This window comes from Strongylocentrotus purpuratus, unplaced genomic scaffold (genome assembly GCF_000002235.5).
Source record: "Strongylocentrotus purpuratus isolate Spur 01 unplaced genomic scaffold, Spur_5.0 spur5_scaffold_20, whole genome shotgun sequence".
Lineage (NCBI taxonomy): Eukaryota > Metazoa > Echinodermata > Echinoidea > Camarodonta > Strongylocentrotidae > Strongylocentrotus > Strongylocentrotus purpuratus.
Window position 1 is genome coordinate 40,927,546 of NW_022145606.1, and position 20,723 is coordinate 40,948,268.

General features: G+C 36.0%; 1 protein-coding gene across 1 annotated transcript; it reads right to left on the reverse strand.

Moving 5' to 3' along the window:
* Positions 1 to 312: 312 nt before the first annotated feature.
* On the reverse strand, positions 313 to 19,892 carry LOC115927729. The gene is made up of 5 exons (XM_030993954.1): positions 19,750 to 19,892; positions 14,218 to 14,314; positions 10,647 to 10,861; positions 8,895 to 8,991; positions 313 to 837 (listed from the first exon to the last, which is right to left on the reverse strand). The coding sequence occupies exons 1-5, from the start codon at positions 19,890 to 19,892 to the stop codon at positions 313 to 315; spliced, it is 1,077 nt and encodes a 358-aa protein (XP_030849814.1).
* Between the last annotated feature and the right edge of the window lie 831 nt (positions 19,893 to 20,723).

Sequence of the window (20,723 nt, forward strand, 5' to 3'; positions counted from 1 at the left end):
GAATTACATTAAATTAGCTTCCGACGGTGCATAATATAATACATTCAACTGCATATTACAATTTTGGATTTTCAATACAGGCATTCAAATTCTATTCATTGCTACTTAAAAATTATAAAATAACATTTGAGAGCGATAATCAAAACCCATTCTAACTGTCAGTCAAAAACTTGGAAGTTACACCTACGTTTTTAACCTTTTTTCATCCCTTCACGCATTTCATCCCTTCATTATGCTTTACTACTGCAGAGTAACTGAATAGAATAATCTAGTAGGATTTTAATCTATCTTATACACGATTTGAACAAGAACCTACCACAGCTCTGTCATCGTCTTCACATGTCTGCAGCACTCGATGAGGTAAACCAAGTCTTTTTCGTCTGTGCACTTCACCCTTCTCAGATCTAGCCGCTGCAGGTTATTGGTTTGTTCTCTGATCAGTAGACCGAAGCCTCTCATCGTCTCTCTTGATACTCTGTTCTTCTCTGATGGGAGTGTGTACGGTGCTGTAAGGTCGATGTGTGTGAGCTGCTGTCCTCTGGTCCGACGAAGACCAGCCGTGATCTGAGGTATGTCTCTCTCTGCATCATCGATAGTAATATCGATATATGTCAAGCCAGGAAGCGATGAAAGCAGACCTTCATAGCTTTGTGACGTCACACTATCGGCTGATAGCTTTGTGACTGGTGGAAGGTCAGGAGGAGATGAAGGGAAACTGAGAGAGGAGTCTGAGATGGTGAGACGGTTCAGTGAAGTGAATGATCTAAGACAGGACCACAACTTTTTGGTCATCTCGGTAGATAGCTGGCATTTCTCTACACGGAGTTGACCATCATCCTGGAATGAGAAAGTAGTTAAATATGTCAGCCACATAATAAACAACACATATTGGAAATGGTTAGAATTTAAAGAAAGGCACCTTGGTATATTAAGTTGACATTAGAATTCAGAAGCCAAAAATAAATAAAAACTAGAATTTAAATCGTCACGAGGACGATTAAGGTGGTCTGTCTTCAAGTCTTATGATAGATTATAATACTTACTATATTGAGAAAGGGAGAAGTTATATAGACATGTAAACAATGATGATCATCATGATGATCATGATGATGATGATCTTGATAGTAATGGTGATGACGATGTTGATGATGATGATGATGATCATGATGATGTTGATGATGATCATCAACAGACCATGATGACATCTGATTGAAAAAAAATGAGGGAACATTTAGATAGCATATAGTCTCAGCTACAACATACTCCAAAATCAACAAAAACCAAACGGAAATAACGGCGATATTGCTCGCAAAAGACAGGAATGTAGAATCCAGATTTGAGAAAAAGTCATCTCCCATAGGGACTACACTCAAAAAGTAATGGATCAAGTGATAATAGGGGAATAATAAAGTAAACATGGTTGTTTATAACATTATTTGTGATTCTACGTGTTTTAATAAGCAAAGGAAAAGGTACAGTGAAAGGTCAAAAAGAAAAAAAAAGTGTAGAAAAAAATTGTTGGAGACGCCCGGACTCGAACCAGGGACCTCGAGGTCGGAAGTCAAGTGCGTTACCGATGTACCAAAATATTTCCCATAGAGATTACACGTAAACGGAAAATGGAATTATCAAATCCCACTTTGTAAGTGAAATATGAGCATGATCCCGGCATCTGATCGAAAATTAAAGGGCACACTAACGATAGCATATTGACTCAGCTACAACATACTCAAAGCTCAGCGTAAACGAAGATAAAACGACGGAGATATTGCTCGCGAAAGACAAGAATGTAGAAACCAGTTTTGAGAAAAAGTCATGTCCCATAGAGAATACACGCAAAATGTGAAAAATTGACATGCCTCCTTTAATCGCAAAAATACGCCATGATGCCATTGTTCAAATGAAATATCGTGGCAAATACATTCGTAGAGAATATTCTCAGCTAAAACATATCAAAATTTGAAAGAAAATTGATCAATATTTACAGAGATACAATCAATTTTCCAAAAATCTGCTAACGTCATAATATGCAAATTGAAATTTTAAGTTCGGAGGCCATTATGATGACGTCATGAGTTAATTGAAGGTCAAATGAGACATGAAATCATATCTCCGACTCATGATCTATCTAAATATGAAAAAAATTGGGGGTATCTATCCATTCTGAAGAGTTAAAATGAATTTTGTATAGGCTTGTTTTTGCACATGTAATGTGGATAGGGATAATGCAGATCCGCGTGTGCTGTAAACTTTGACGGACGCTCATTGCGTTATCACTGGTCAGAAAAAGGTGAACAAGGTATCAAAATGCTTGGAAAAATGTGGTTGATATGATAGAGAAAATTTGGCGTTTCCATGTTGTAAAATGTCAGTACGCGCACTTACGCGCGGAAACGCGCGCAAAAAAGTGCTCTCGCGCAAAATCTTGAAAATGCTTACAATGGCCTGAAACGTGTGCAAAAAAAATTTGGAACGAATTTGAGCATTTTAAAATTTTAATGCGCGCGTACGTGCGCGTCGAGGTGCGCGCGCAAATTTTGTTGACATTTTTAGTTGAACTTTGACCTGAAGTTGATGTATACCAAATATGGTTTATTTTTGAAGACTCGTTATCGAGATATGATAATGACTTGATTTTTACAAAATGGCGCCTGGATGACGTCACGATGACCCCATGAACTTGAAAAAGGTTTCGGGAACTTGATATTATAGGGCCTAATGACTATCAGAAATTTGAAGGAAATTGACCAAGTCGATTTCGAGTAAACGTATACACACAAAAAGTGTACGGAAGAAATAAAAATAAATAAAGAAAGAATAAAGAACTAGAATTTAAATCGTCACGAGGACGATTAAGGTGGTCTGTCTTCAAGTCTTATGATAGATTATAATACTTACTATATTGAGAAAGGGAGAAGTTATATAGACATGTAAACAATGATGATCATCATGATGATCATGATGATGATGATCTTGATAGTAATGGTGATGACGATGTTGATGATGATGATGATGATCATGATGATGTTGATGATGATCATCAACAGACCATGATGACATCTGATTGAAAAAAATGAGGGAACATTTAGATAGCATATAGTCTCAGCTACAACATACTCCAAAATCAACAAAAACCAAACGGAAATAACGGCGATATTGCTCGCAAAAGACAGGAATGTAGAATCCAGATTTGAGAAAAAGTCATCTCCCATAGGGACTACACTCAAAAAGTAATGGATCAAGTGATAATAGGGGAATAATAAAGTAAACATGGTTGTTTATAACATTATTTGTGATTCTACGTGTTTTAATAAGCAAAGGAAAAGGTACAGTGAAAGGTCAAAAAGAAAAAAAAAGTGAAGAAAAAAATTGTTGGAGACGCCCGGACTCGAACCAGGGACCTCGAGGTCGGAAGTCAAGTGCGTTACCGATGTACCAAAACATTTCCCATAGAGATTACACGTAAACGGAAAATGGAATTATCAAATCCCACTTTGTAAGTGAAATATGAGCATGATCCCGGCATCTGATCGAAAATTAAAGGGCACACTTACGATAGCATATTGACTCAGCTACAACATACTCAAAGCTCAGCGTAAACGAAGATAAAACGACGGAGATATTGCTCGCGAAAGACAAGAATGTAGAAACCAGTTTTGAGAAAAAGTCATGTCCCATAGAGAATACACGCAAAATGTGAAAAATTGACATGCCTCCTTTAATCGCAAAAATACGCCATGATGCCATTGTTCAAATGAAATATCGTGTCAACTACATTTGTAGAGAATATTCTCAGCTAAAACATATCAAAATTTGAAAGAAAATTGATCAATATTTACAGAGATACAATCAATTTTCCAAAAATCTGCTAACGTCATAATATGCAAATTGAAATTTTAAGTTCGGAGGCCATTATGATGACGTCATGAGTTAATTGAGGGTCAAATGAGACATGAAATCATATCTCCGACTCATGATCTATCTAAATATGAAAAAAATTGGGGGTATCTATCCATTCTGAAGAGTTAAAATGAATTTTGTATAGGCTTGTTTTTGCACATGTAATGTGGATAGGGATAATGCAGATCCGCGTGTGCTGTAAACTTTGACGGACGCTCATTGCGTTATCACTGGTCAGAAAAAGGTGAACAAGGTATCAAAATGCTTGGAAAAATGTGGTTGATATGATAGAGAAAATTTGGCGTTTCCATATTGTAAAATGTCAGTACGCGCAATTACGCGCGGAAACGCGCGCAAAAAAGTGCTCTCGCGCAAATTCTTGAAAATGCTTACAATGGCCTGAAACGTGTGCAAAAAAAATTTGGAACGAATTTGAGCATTTTAAAATTTTAATGCGCGCGTACGTGCGCGTCGAGGTGCGCGCGCAAATTTTGTTGACATTTTTAGTTGAACTTTGACCTGAAGTTGATGTATACCAAATATGGTTTATTTTTGATTACTCGTTATTGAGATATGATAATGACCTGATTTTTACAAAATGGCGCCTGGATGACGTCACGATGACCCCATGAACTTGAAAAAGGTTTCGGGAACTTCATATCATAGGGCCTGATGACTAGCAGAAATTTGAAGGAAATTGACCAGGTCGAGTTCGAGTAAACGTATACACAAAAAAAGTGTACGGAATAAATAAAAACTAGAATTTAATTCGTCACGAGGACGAATAAGGTGGTCTGCCTTCAAGTTATATAGACATGTAAACAATGATGATCATCATGATGATCATGATGATGATGATCTTGATAGTAATTGTGATGACGAATATGATGATGATGATGATCATGATGATGTTGATGATTATCATCAACAGACCATGATGACATCAGACTGAAAAAAATGAGAGAACATTGAGATAGTATATAGTCTCAGCTACAACATACTCAAAAATCAACAAAAATCAAGCCGAAATAACGGCGATATTGCTCGCAAAAGACAAGAATGTAGAATCCAGATTTGAGAAAAAGTCATCTCCCATAAGGATTACACGCAAAAAGTAATGGATCAAGTGATAATAGGGTAATAATAAAGTAAATATGGTTGTTTATTACATTATTTGCGATTGTATGTGTTTTAATATTCAAAGGAGATGGTACAGTGAAAGGTCAAAAAGAAAAAAAAGTGAAGAAAAAAAATTGTTGGAGACGCCCGGACTCGAACCAGGGACCTCGAGGTCGGAAGTCAAGTGCGTTGCCGATATACCAAAACATTTCCTATAGAGATTACACGTAAACGGAAAATGTAATTCTCAAATCCCACTTTGTAAGTGAAATATGAGCATGATCCCGGCATCTGATCGAAAAATAAAAGGCACACTTGTGATAGCTTATTGTCTCAGCTACAACATACTCAAAGCTCAGGGTAAACAAAGATAAAACGACGGAGATATTGCTCGCGAAAGACGAGAATGTAGAAACCAGTTTTGAGAAAAAGTCATGTCCCATAGAGAATACACGCAAAATGTGAAAAATTGACATGCCTCCTTTAATCGCAAAAATACGCCATGATGCCTTTGTCAAAATGAAATATCGTGGTGACTGCATTTGTAGAGAATATTCTAAGGTAGAACATATCAAAATTTGAAAGAAAATTGATCAATATTTGCAGAGATACAATCAATTTTCCAAAAATCTGCTGACGTCATAATATGAAAATTGAAATTTTGAGTTCGGAGGCCATTATGATGACGTCATGAGTTAATTGAGGGTCAAATGAAACATGAAATCATATCTCCAACTCATAATCTATTTAAATATGAAAGAAATTGGGGGGTATCTATCCATCCTGAAGAGTTACAATGAATTTTGTATAGGCATGTTTTTGCACATGTATGTTATGTATTACAAGAGCTCGCACGCACGGTAATTATCTTAAACGGACGCTCATTCCGTTATTAATGGGCAGAAAAAGTTGAACAAGGTATCAAAATGCTTGAAAAAATGTGCCAAATATGATGACAGAAAAAATTTGGCGATTCTATGTTGGAAGATGCAATTATGCGCGAAAACGCGCGCGCATGTCCGTGCGCGCGTTTTTTTGCAAAATGCTTAAAATGGCCTGAAACGTATGCAAAATTAATTTGGAACGAATTTGACCATTTTAAAATTTTAATGCGCGCGTACGTGCGCGTCGAGGTGCGCGCGCAAATTTTTTTGACATTTTTCGTTGACCTTTGACCGGAAGTTGATGTATACTAAATATGGTTTATTTTTGATTACTCGTTATTGAGATATGATAATGACCTGATTTTTACAAAATGGCGCCTGGATGACGTCACGATGACCCCATGAACTTGAAAAAGGTTTCGGGAACTTCATATCATAGGGCCTGATGACTAGCAGAAATTTGAAGGAAATTGACCAGGTCGAGTTCGAGTAAACGTATACACAAAAAAAGTGTACGGAATAAATAAAAATAAATAAAGAAAGAATAAAGAATAAAGAATAAAGAAAGAAAATTCTAACGAAATCAATAGGTGATCTGTCATCGACAGACCACCTAATAAATAAAGAAAGAATAAAGAATAAAGAATAAAGAATAAAGAAAGAAAATTCTAACGAAATCAATAGGTGATCTGTCATCGACAGACCACCTAATAAAGAATAAAGAATAAAGAAAGAAAATTCTAACGAAATCAATAGGTGATCTGTCATCGACAGACCACCTAATTATATTAAATACTATACCTGTCCTTTAAATAAATTACTGCCCTCTCCCTCTCAGGAAACGAGTGTTCTTTTGTATAACTTCTTCAACTCTTTCCTAATCCATTCATCCCTTTAAAACTTTATCCCAGAGCTAGAACATTACGTACATACTAAACACACCGGGATACTCTACACTGTAAAATATCTTTAGTTATTGCTCGCCAGACGACTAGGAGCCGCCCGTTTGTTCGATGCGATTGTAGAATTCACATTCCAAACACATCCATGAATACACAATCTTTAGTGACATCCATCATACGAACCGAGCTTTCTCAAACGCGCCGAAAAGGGCGCACAATAAGTGTGTAGACTTTTTACATACACGTACTCTCCACTTCACGAAACCATTATCTCCCTAAATGTATCTTTCTGTAACAAAATATCTGTTCTAATTGAGTGCCCTATGACAGCTATTCTACGACAAGAAGGTTACGGGTTGTAATAAAAAGAAGAAAACAAACAACAACAACTTCAGATCCACGTAGCCAGAATAAACATTACACAAACTTTACACAAAATATAAACACATTTGAACTTTGCTGTGATGAAGTCCCAACGTACAATGACTCCACAAACATCTTTATGTAGTATAACTCCCTCACAATGTCAATATATTAATTAAGCTCTAAAACGATCTTTCTTGATTAAAATCGACCGATAAGCTACTCCCGTTTGAAAATTATATGCAAAATTAACAAGTCACGACATTCGCCTGTGTAACTCAGGCAAAATATAATAATGGATTTCCGTACGAAACAATGGAATTACTTAAATGCCGAGCAGATATAAGTCCCATCACTCAAATGTCTAGCTGCCTTTCTCTGTTTGTTCCTTTCTTTCTAGCTCCTTCTCTGATCTCTTTCATCCCCCCCCCCCCCGTGTATTCTGTTAAGTACATGTACACTTTTCTAGAGGCATCCGTTTTAGCTGACTCATGTTTCATGTAATACCCACGTACATTGTTCTCCCTCCCCCTCCTTCTTCCTCTCTTTCTCTCTTCTCCTCGTTCGCTCTATCTTTACCAGCTTTCTTTGCTTTTCCTCAATCTATCCCCATCTAATATTCTCCTGTGTATTACCTCATTTTGTTTTCAACGGCTGTAATCAGTTATTGGACAATTAAATAATTTACCGACTGAATGTTTTGATCATACTATATGTTCAAAATTAGTGACTGTTTACAATATCTTGAATTCATAATATTATATCTTTGTTATGTTATTAATCTTTGTTTTCCTTATCTTTGTTTAGTATGCTATTTATGAGTTAACCAGGTCGACACATAAATTATATGCGTTGTTTTATTGTGGAGAGCGCTCAGGGATATCAGTTTTTTAAACTTAAGAGGAAAGCCTGCTTTAAATAAAACGGTAAAGATGATATAAATAAATATGGCCAATAGATCAATCTCTTTGTATTACATACATTAAATTTTGATCTGCGAATGGCTTATTTTTTCATGTACACAGGCAACCTGTCTCTTTATTGCATGATATGACGGAGCGGTGGGTTGGTGGATGGCCCTGAACATACCAGCAATTCACGGTTTGTTTTTATGTTTTCAATTTTATTGTCAATCTTTTGTTAATGTAGGGTCATCGAAAGCATAATCTTATAATATTGTAGTTTACATGTACATGCAGCACCTACATCCAATATATTATAACAATAAAAAGGATGCCACTATATTTTTCAAGCACGATATACACATGATATACATTTAAATAAATTTATGTTACATTGTTTAAAGATGTACTTGCATTCCGTATCAGGACATTTACCCCCTGATCAATCACGCCCGGAAAACTACCCCCAAGGACAACATCCCCCTAAGGACAATTACCACCCGAAAATTACCCTCGAGGACATTTACCCCCTACCTCTGAAAATGAGCCCCTATGATAATTACCCCCCCCCCCCCCCACCCCTGGAAAATTACCACCTTTAAAGTTCACTGTGATAATACTTCGGTTTAAATTGTTTCGGGGTTAATTGTCCTGGGGAGGGGATGATTGTCCGAGAGTGTAATTTTCAGGGGGGGGGGGGGGGTAATTGTCCTTAAGGATTAATTGTCCCGTTTGTAATTGGCCGGGGGATGATTGTCCAATGGTTAATTGTCCCAGAACCCTTGTATTCATGTAGCAATCGATATACTTAGTAAGTAACTTACATGCAAGGCAATCACCCCGAGTGACTTCTTTGGATTGTGAAGACCAGTGATGTGACGGCTTAGTCTACCGTCTGCGTTTGTACCACAGCCAAGAAGCCTGCAACATAACAATAATGTGTAAATTGCGTTAAAAAGAGAGAAATGGAAAGAAGATGTTAATTACATCCATTTGTAGATGATTACATGAACGGTTAAAGTGTACCGATCACCTGAATATTATTTATGTGTTTTGTTATGAATGTACCTACCCTCTATTTTAAATAAAACTTGATTAAATAAATAATAAATAAATAAATAATTGCCCCAGTGACTATGGCCAGTCTAATAAGTGATATTTTCGTTCTAAGAAGTACCCCTTATCATCCCTGATGAGTGCTGCTTTCTAGGTATGAGAAATGCCCCTGCTGAGATTTGATAAGTGACCCTTCAACTTTGAAAGATGCCCATTTCCGTTTATAATAAGTCCACACGTGATGTCTTTGCACAACACATGATTTATGCTTGCAACAAATGGACTCAAAGAACATGTGATAAAAAAAATAAAAAATGCCAATGGATGACCTAAACAGGTGACGTTACCCCACTTCCTCTCAAAAAGGAACAAAATTTCGGGACCAAAAAAGAAAGTGTCCTCTTCCCCCCCCCCCACCCACCCCCCCCCCCTTATTCAGCGGCTGGCTGGGTCGTTGCGAAAATTTTGACCTCATTTTAACCCCCCCCCCTTGAAAAAAATCATTCGTACGCCACTGGTAGTAACAGAAAAAGCCTGATCAGAACAAAATGTAGCCCTCCGTACAGATTTTCTACTGCTATGCGGAGTACAATACACGCAGAGTGGATATGAACTACCAAAGTGAAATACATATGAATACGAACCCCAACGAACGAAGCTACATGCACTTCTTTCAACAATAATATGTTCGTTCATATAGGCTGACCCTTCTACATGAAAAGACATGCGTTTCGGCTTCATACTAATAAAGTAATTTTGTCATAATATTAACAATTGTATTATTGTCATCACACCACTGATTAAATGTGATATTCTCAGTTATTACTACTAAATCAAAACAAGATTTTCTCCGTGGAAAATAGTGGTCAATTCAGCTGCAAACAATCAATTATTGAGGAATTAAGGAGGTCATTTAAATAGATCAGAAAAAAGAGTAGGGCCTTACGTGATAAACAGAAACAAAATAAACCAGCAGAACACATGCAAGAAAACATGATGATCGTTAATAATTAGTTTTGTTATATTTACGGCTCATTTTCTTCGTGAAAATGATACATATACTAAACATAACGGCATTCAGACCGCTTGCTAGCTTTGAGAAATTTACATCATCTATATACGATGTCATGAAGAAGAGGTTGGCGAATTTGCTACTTTCCAGCTGACAGAGTCTCAATCTTCTCTTTAAACCATGAACAAAGTTATCAAATCAATAGTAAACATCAAATAATACAGGTACATGTATATTTAAAATGAATTCACCAAACATAATTAAGCGCCTTTAGTTAAAGGCTAGGTGTCAATTGCCCATTGTAAACTAGAGCAAAAAGACCATCTGAAGTGCAAGTTGTTTGATACCCTTAGCATTAAAATCAGGTTATTATTAATGGCTATTACCAGTATTATAACTTGTATTGTTAATTTTATTATTATTGTTATTATTATCATTATTACTGGGGCTACCAACATTATGATTATTAATATTATTCACCTTCTAAAGGTTTGTACAATAAACTCACATTAGATGATTTATCGTCTTCACATGTTTGCAACATTCGACGAGTTCAACCAAGTCTTCTTCGTTTGTTCCCTTCACTCTAGACAGACAGAGCCATTGTAGGTTCTTGGTTTGTTCTCTGATCAGAAGACCCAGTCCTCTCATCGTCTCTCTCGATACACTCTGCTTCTCTGATGGGAGTGAGTCCGGTGCTGTAAGGTCGATGTGTGTGAGCTGCTGTCCTCTGGTCCGACGAAGACAAGCCGTGATCTGAGGTATGTCTCTCTCTGCATCATCGATAGTGATATCGATATCTCTCAAGCCAGGAAGCGATGAGAGCAGAAGCTCAGGAGGAGATGGAGGGAAACTGAGAGAGGAGTCTGAGATGGTGAGACGGTTCAGTGAAGTGAATGATCTAAGACAGGACCACAACTTTTTGGTCATCTCGGTAGATAGCTGGTATTTCTCTACACGGAGTTGACCATCATCCTGGAATTAGAAAGTAGTTTAATATGTCAGCCGCATAATAAACAACACATATTGGAAATGGTTAGAATTTAAAGAAAGGCACCTTGGTATATTAAGTTGACATTAGAATTCAGAAGCCATAAAAATAAATAAAAATTATATTAAATACTATACCTGTCCTTTAAATAAATTACTGCCCTCTCCCCCTCAGGAAACGAGCGTTCTTTTGTATAACTTCTTTAACTCTTTCCTAATCCATTCATCCCTTTAAAACTTTATCCAAGAGCTAGAACCTTACTTACATACTAAACACACCGGTATACTCTACACTGTAAAATATCTTTAGTTATTGCTCGCCAGACGACTAGGAGCCGCCCGTTTGTTCGATGCGATTGTAGAATCTTTAGTGACATCCATCATACAAACCGAGCTTTCTCATACGCGCCGAAAAGGGCGCACAATATTAAAGTGTGTAGACTTTTTACATACACGTACTCTCCACTTCACGAAACCATTATCTCCCTAAATGTATCTTTCTGTAACAAAATATCTGTTCTAATTGAGTACCCTATGACAGCTATTCTACAACAAGAAGGTTACGGGTTGTAATAAAAAGAAGAAAACAAACAACAACAACTTCAGATCCACGTAGCCAGAATAAACATTACGCAAACTTTACACAAAATATTTGAACTTTGCTGCGATGAAGTCCCAACGTACAATGACTCCACAAACATTTTTATGTAGTATAACTCCCTCACAATGTCAAGATATTAATTAAGCTGTAAAACAATGTTTCTTGATTAAAATCGACTGATAACCTATTCCCGTTTGAAAATTATATGCAAAATTAACAAGTCACAACATTCGCCTGTGTAACTCAGGCAAAATATAGTAATGGATTTCCGTACGAAACAATGGAATTACTTAAATGCCGAGCAGATATAAGTCCCATCACTCAAATGTCTAGCTGCCTTTCTCTGTTTGTTCCTTTCTTTCTAGCTCCTTCTCTGATCTCTTTCATCCCCCCCCCCCCGTGTATTCTGTTAAGTACATGAACACTTTTCTAGAGGCATCCGTTTTAGCTGACTCATGTTTCATGTAATACCCACGTACATTGTTCTCCCTCCCCCTCCCTCTTCCTCTCTTTCTCTCTTCTCCTCTTTCGCTCTATCTTTACCAGCTTTCTTTGCTTTTCCTCAATCTATCCCCATCTATTATTCTCCTGTCTATTACCTCATTTTGTTTTCAACGGCTGTAATCAGTTATTGGACAATTAAATAATTTACCGACTGAATGTTTTGATCATACTATATGCTCAAAATAAGTGACTGTTTACAATATCTTGAATTCATAATATTATATCTTTGTTATGTTATTAATCTTTGTTTTCCTTATCTTTGTTTAGTGTTCTATTTATGAGTTAACCAGGTCGACACATAAATTATATGCGTTGTTTTATTGTGGAGAGCGCTCAGGGATAGCAGTTTTTTAAACTAAAGAGGAAAGCCTGCTTTAAATAAAACGGTAAAGATGATATAAATAAATATGGCCAATAGATCAATCTCTTTGTATTACATACATTAAATTTTGATCTGCGAATGGCTTATTTTTTCATGTACACAGGCAACCTGTCTCTTTATTGCATGATATGACGGAGCGGTGGGTTGGTGGATGGCCCTGAACATACCGGCAATTCACGGTTTGTTTTTATGTTTTCAATTTTATTGTCAATCTTTTATTAATGTAGGGTCATCGAAAGCATAATCTTATAATATTGTAGTTTACATGTACATGCAGCACCTACATCCAATATACTATAACAATAAAAAGGATGCCACTATATTTTTCAAGCACGATATACACATGATATACATTTAAATAAATTTATGTTTGTTTAAAGATGTACTTGCATTCCGTATCAGGACATTTACCCCCTAATCAATCACGCCCGGAAAACTACCCTCAAGGACAACATTCCCCTAAGGACAATTACCATCCGAAAATTACCCTCGAGGACATTTACCCCCTACCTCTGAAAATCAGCCCCTATGATAATTACCCCCCCCCCCCCCCTCCCCCCTGGGAAATTACCACCTTTAAAGTTCACCCGTGATAATACTTCGGTTTAAATTGTTTCGGGGGTTAATTGTCCTGGGGAGGGGATGATTGTCCGAGAGTGTAATTTTCGGGGGGGGGGGGGGGGGTAATTGTCCTTAACCCTAAAAAGGCCGGGCTATTTGAGGTCTTAGTAGGGCCGGGGGGGGGGGGGCCATTATGGCCCCCCTTAAGATCTCGGCCGCAAAGCGGCCGATTGCCGCCAAAATTTGCACGCATGTCAAGTGAAGTGTATAGAATAATATGATAATTTCAATTTTTTGAAAAATTCACTCATTTGCATATTTATGGTAATTTATGCAAATAAAGTCATAAAAATCACATTTTTACCCATAAATCATATATTATTCATATTTAAGCATTCTTTTTCACTACATATATTCATTAGACCATTCTCAATAACAATACGACAAAAAATTTGGAAGAGCCAGCTTATTCCTTATGTCATCCCTTGTTTTGATAATTTCTTATGTATTTCATTGTTTTTTTTAAATATGTATTTCATTGTTTTTTTAACTTATGTATTTCATTGTTTTTGTTGTTTTATTTCATTTCTTACTATAATTCAACTATTTTGACTTAAAAAACAACCACCTAAACTTTAAACAAGACCCAATAACCCATGTTTGATCTGTTTTTAGGAAAAATGACTTTTCCATATGTTTTGTACACAAATCACGAAAATGAGCAATTTTCAGGCTGACATGCAAAGACAAAAGGTCACGTGACCTTGTAACCGTAGGTTCGATTTCCAAAAAAATTATTTCAACAGTTGCGCAAGACTCGAAAGAAAAAAGTCAGCTAGCGGCGGGGCGCCATCCATATGCGTTCCCGAGCAATCGGGAAAATCGTGGAGGGGGGGGGGGCATAATGCCCCCCCCCGCCCTTATTAGGGTTAAGGATTAATTGTCCCGTTTGTAATTGGCCGGGGGATGATTGTCCAATAGTTAATTGTCCCAGAACCCTTGTATTCATGTAGCAATCGATATACTTAGTAAGTAACTTACATGCAAGGCAATCACCCCGAGTGACTTCTTTGGATTGTGAAGACCAGTGATGTGACGGCTTAGTCTACCGTCTGCGTTTGTACCACAGCCAAGAAGCCTGCAACATAAAAATAATGTGTAAATTGGGTTAAAAAGAGAGAAATGGAAAGAAGATGTTAATTACATCCATTTGTAGATGATTACATGAACGGTTAAAGTGTACCGATCACCTGAATATTATTTATGTGTTTTGTTATGAATGTACCTACCCTCTATTTTAAATAAAACTTGAATAAAAAAATAATAAATAATTTTTTTTCCCCCCTTCCACAGGGTTCTTTATTTTCAAAACAAATTTCATCATATACAGAACATCCATATATCATATACAAATAATTAAAGAAATAATTTCCATACATAATGGCTTGACACAGATAATAATCATCACGGCCACAAACTTTTGTGGCAGATAAAAACAAACATTTATGACAAAATTAGTACTTTGAATATATAATTTAAAAAAAATACCAAACATAAAATACATGATCATGTTTATGTTAGCACATTTCCAACACTCTCAAAATATTTTCTAAAGTGAAACCATTTCTTTTTTAGTTTATTCTCTCTGAGATTTGTTTGATATATATATTTTTCCATTTCATAATAACGTTTTACAGCTGATAAAATTATATCAAATGATGGTAGTTGATTTCGTAATTTAGCTGAAAATATTTCTTGTCTTACAACCATCAAAACACAGTTGAGTGCATTATTATTGCTACCGCAAAATCCAAACAATTTATTTTGATTTGTAAATTTGATCCTTTCCCCCGTATTACGAAATATGAAAATGAAAAAAGTCAAGGACATTGATTAGAAACTTGTGAGATATACAATCGAAGGCCTTTTCAAAATCAATCATCAACAACATGCCTGGAATATCATTAAGTTCGGTATATAATAATATATCATGAAGTAAACGAATATTTTCTCCGATAAAACGGCCTTTCAAAAATCCTTTTTGATTTTCATGTATCAAGCGGGGCAATACTTGCTTTAATCGATTAGCTATGCACCCAGATGCTATTTTGTATATAACATTTAAAAGTGAAATAGGACGCCAATTCTTTAATAAATGTCGAGGCTTGTTTCCTTTAGGAATTAAAGTGATAATTCCTAATTTTTGTGACTGCGACAATTCTCCTGTAAAATAAGCAAATGTTCAAAGATCTGATAATGAACGTTTTAAGATATTGCCAAAAGAAACGAAAAAATTCAACGGTGAAGCCATCTTGTCCAGGGGATTTATTATTTTTCATACTTTTTAGCAATAAACAAACCTCACTTTCACTCAAAGGACCTTCTAATAATGTGGACAATTCTGGAGTTAACTTAGGAATATCTGGATAGTTTAATAAGGTGTCTATGTCTACCTCTTCAGTGTCTTTCGCCTTATATAGGTTTGAATAAAATTTAAAGATTTCGTTAGATATACCATCTTGTCCACTAATAACTTCTCCATTTTCTGTTGACAATTGCCGTATTTCTTTATTTACTTTATTCTGTTTTTCCAAGTTTAAAAAATATTTTGATGACCTTTCTCCCAGCTCCATCCATTTGATTCTAGATCTCATGATAATTCCATCATTTACTTTTAAGCGATAGGTTTCAAGTTGTGACTTTTTGTCACTTAATTCTTTTAGTAATGCGGTCTTATCATTCGATGTCACTAGTCTATGTTCCAGTACTTCGATATTTCTTTCCAGTTCCTTTTCCCGACTGATGTTTTGTTTCTTAATGAACGAGCCATAGGATATAGATTCACCCCGCAATAGCATTATCAAAGTTTCAAAAAATAATTGGTCATTGATAGACAATTCACAATTTCCAACTATGTTATCGTTTTCATCAAACTCTACCTCATCTTTTGCATAAAATGTAATTGTCTCTTTTATAGTTTTTATAATTTTTGACACAAAATTTTCATCTTTTAATAGAGAATTATTAAATTTCCAAATTCCTGGACCCCGTTTAATTTTATTTAAAGACAAGCTAAGACGAACTAATGAGTGATCTGTTCGATAACCAGATAAAATATCAGATTTATGAACTAATGATAGTAATTCTGAATATATATAAAAAAAAATTAAAAAAAGTCTTATCTACTTTGTTTAAAAGGGTTCGGCTGACGTGTAATATTTTTTCACAGGATATCTAATTCTCCATGGGTCACATAGATCTAATTCGTCCTTCATATTTTTAACCCGCTGTCTCGCCCTAGGATTATTTACATGAACATAATTATGAGTATCAAGGGTCTGGTCCTGCACTAAATTCCAGTCTCCGCAAATAACAACATGTGGATTTTTGATACGTTGTAAATCAGTATAAAAAGTTGGATTATCAGTGTTCGGGCCATATAAAGACGCCAGTGTAATGTCGTACTCATATAATGTCAAATCTAAAACTACTAAGTTTCCACCATTGTCTATTCTACTTTGATTAACTTTGACCGGAATAGCATCCTTAAACAAAATTGCTACTCCTCTAGAGCTGGATGTATGATAAGAGAAAAAACACTTGCCTCCCCATTTGCGACATATTTCTGTTTCTATGTCAGGAGTGAAATGAGTGTCTTGAATACAACATACATCATATTGTTTATATTTCAAATATAACAAAACATCTTCTCTTTTCTTATCATTTGCTAGGCCGTGACAATTCATTGAAATAAAAGTAATGTCACCCTGCATCAGACGAGAGTACCGAGGCGAAAAAAGACGACGAACTACCTGTGGAAGATTTTTTCAATATAAATACAACTAACACACATACAAAAACACAAACATCAAACACAAAGGTCGAGTAACGACACGACCGACAAGCCACGGGCAACAGCATTGTGGCCAAAATAAATCCTCTCAAGACCCTTTAAAATACGAGAGCAACGATTTACATTAATCTATATAGCAGGGAGTGTAACAGAAAGAGAGATAGAGATAGATGGTGCAACATCTTAAGTTCAAGAGTTCAAGCAAGTACATTTCTATAAAGGCTTTGAAATTTACAAAGGAAGACACCTGTTGAAGGTATGCGCATGGTTTCTTATGAGATCTACAGTGTACATCTGAATACATTCTTTAGCGTTACCAAATCCTGCATCCAGAACTAAACCAAAAGTACTATTCTCCACTGACAATGAACTGAATGAGTGTAATGTTGCTGTCTTGCAAGTCAAAAATATGACTTTTAGAATCCTCAGATCCTTAGAATCCTTCACAAAAACGAATACCTCAGTCTTTTTTTTTTTAAACATAAGAAAATTAAAAGATAAACAACAATTCAGAGACTGGAAGTATTATGAAAATTTACTTCTGACAACTTTGATTCATAATCTTTCCCTTTTTAGGGGTACTACAATAAGTGCAAAAAATGAAAACGCATCAAAATCAGAACATCCTCTGAACATAAAATTTGCTCTACCTTCCTTCTTTTATGGAGTACTACAATAAGTTACAAAATGAAAAAGTATCAAAATCAGAACATCCTCTGAACATAACATTTGCTCTACCTTCCTTCTTTTAGGAGTACTACAATAAGTTACAAAATGAAAACGTATCAAAATCAGAACATCCTCTGTACATAAAATTTTCTCTACCTTCTTTCTTTTAGGAGTACTACAATAAGTGAAAAAAAATGAAAACGTATCAAAATCAGAGCATCCTCTGAACATAAAATTGTCTCTACCTTCCTTCTTAATAGGAGTACTACAATAAGTTACAAAATGAAAACGTACCAAAATCTGAGCATCCTCTAAACATCAAATTTTCTCTACCTTCCTTCTTTTAGGAGTACTACAATAAGTGAAAAAATGAAAACGTATCAAAATCAGAGCATCCTCTGAAAATGACATTTTCTATGGATATAAGGAAATTTAAGTTCAAATCAAAAGAATGTTTATGTTCATTACACTCTAAATATCTTAGACAGACAAAATCTAAATGCAAGGAATTATCTGCCTGATTTTCGAACTGTTTTACAGTTATATCCACATTCTCTCCTTTCATTATTTTACATAATAAATAATTTCCCCAGTGACTATGGCCAGTCTAATAAGTGCTATTTTCGTTCTAAGAAGTGCCCCTTATCATCCCTGATGAGTGCTGCTTTCTAGGTATGAGAAATGCCCCTGCTGAGATTTGATAAGTGACCCTTCAACTTTGAAAGATGCCCATTTCCGTTTATAATAAGTCCACACGTGATGTCTTTGCATAACACATGATTTATGCTTGCAACAAATGGACTCAAAGAACATGTGATAAAAAAAAAATTAAAATGCCAATGGATGACCTAAAACAGGTGACGTTACCCCACCCCCTCTCAAAACGGAACAAAATTTCGGGACCAAAAAAGAAAGTGTCCTCTCCCCCCCCCCCCCTTATTCAGCGGCTGGCTGAGTCGTTGCGAAATTTTTGACCTCATTTTAACCCCCCCCCCCCCCCCCCTTGAAAAAAATCCTTCGTACGCCACTGGTAGTAACAGAAAAAGCCTGATCAGAACAAAATGTAGCCCTCCGTACAGATTTTCTACTGCTATGCGGAGTACAATACACGCAGAGTGAATATGAACTACCAAAGTGAAATACATTATGAGTACGAACCCCAACGAACGAAGCTACATGCACTTCTTTCAACAATAATATGTTCGTTCATATAGGCTGACCCTTCTACATGAAAAGACATGCGTTTCGGCTTCATACTAATAAAGTAATTTTGTCATAATATTAACAATTGTATTATTGTCTTAAGATCATCACACCACTGTGATAAATGTGATATTCTCAGTTATTACTACTAAATCAAAACAAGGTTTTCTCCGCGGAAAATAGTGGTCAATTCAGCTGCAAACAATCAATTATTGAGGAATTAAGGAGGTCATTTAAATAGATCAGAAAAAAGAGTAGGGCCTTATGTGATAAACAGAAACAAAATAAACCAGCTGAACACATGCAAGAAAACACGATGATCGTTAATAATTAGTTTTGTTATATTTCCGGCTCATTTTCTTCGTGAAAATGATATATAATTATACTAAACATAACGGCATTCAGACCGCTTGCTAGCTTTGAGAAATTTACATCATCTATATACGATGTCATGAAGAAGAGGTTGGCAAATTTGCTACTTTCCAGCTGACAGAATCTTAATCTTCTCTTTAAACCATGAACAAAGTTATCAAATCAATAGTAAACATCCAATAAGACAGGTACATGTATATTTAAAATGAATTCACCAAACATAAGTAAGCGCCTTTAATTGTAGGCTAGGTGTCAATTGCCCATTGTAAACTAGAGCGAAAACACCATTTGAATTTCAAAATGTTTGATACCCTTAGCATTAAAATCAGGTTATCATTAATGGTTATTACCAGTATTATAACTAGTATTGTTAATTGTATTATTATTGTTATCAATTATTATTATTACTGGGGCTACCAACACTATGAGTATTATTTGTGTTATTGACTGACTAAACATTTGTACCATAAACTCACATTAGATGATTCATCGTCTTCACATTTCTGCAACACTCGACAAGTTCAACCAAGTCTTCCTCGTCTGTGCACTTCACCCTGGTCAGAATGAGCCAATACAGGTTCTTGGTTTCTTCTCCGATCAGTAGACCCAGTCCTCTCATCGTTTCAGTAGATACACTCGTCTTCTCTGATGGGAGTGAGTCCGGTGCTGTAAGCTCGATGTGTGTGAGCTGCTGTCCTCCGGTCCGACGAAGACCAGCCGTGATCTGAGGTATGTCTCTCTCTGCATCATCGATAGTGATATCGATATCTCTCAAGCCAGGAAGCGATGAGAGCAGACCTCCATAGCTTTGTGAATTCATACTCTCAGCTAATAGCTTTGTGACGGATGGAAGCTCAGGAGGAGATGGAGGGAAACTGAGAGAGGAGTCTGAGATGGTGAGATGGTTCAGTGAGGTGAAGGATCTAAGACAGGACCACAACTTCTCGGTCATCTCGGTAGATAGCTGGCATTTTTCAACGAAGAGTTGACCATTATCCTGGAATTATAAAGTGATTTAATGTTAGCCATATGATAAACAATAAATATTTGAAATAGGTACAATTTAAAGGAAGGAACCTTGGTATATTAAGTTATATTACGTATTTAGTTAGAATTCACAAGCAAAAAAAAAGGAACACTATTATATTACATTAGGGTTATACCTGTCCTTTAGGGAATCCCGCCCCCTCCCCCTCAAGAAACAGGTGGTCTTTTGTACAACTTCTTCAACATTTCCTAATCAATTTACCCCTTTCAATCCCTATGCAAGAGCTAGAAATGTACGTACATACTAAACACATTAAACACACTTCTACATTGTAAAATATCATTAGTTATTGCTTGCCCGACAACTAGGAGCCGTCCGTTTATTCGATTGTAAAATTCAAATTCCAAACACATCCATGAATACACAATCTTTGTTATCACATAAGTGAAGTGACATCGATCA

Bases quoted from the DNA above. Each gene is read 5' to 3' on its own strand.
- LOC115927729 (XM_030993954.1), bottom strand. From the start codon at position 19,892: ATGAGAGGACTGGGTCTACTGATCGGAGAAGAAACCAAGAACCTGTAT. The intron at 14,315-19,749 runs GTGAGTTTATGG...TTTATGTTGCAG, and splicing joins AAGACGATGAATCATCTAAT to GCTTCTTGGCTGTGGTACAA. The intron at 10,862-14,217 runs GTAAGTTACTTA...ACCAGAGGACAG, and splicing joins TCGGGGTGATTGCCTTGCAT to CAGCTCACACACATCGACCT.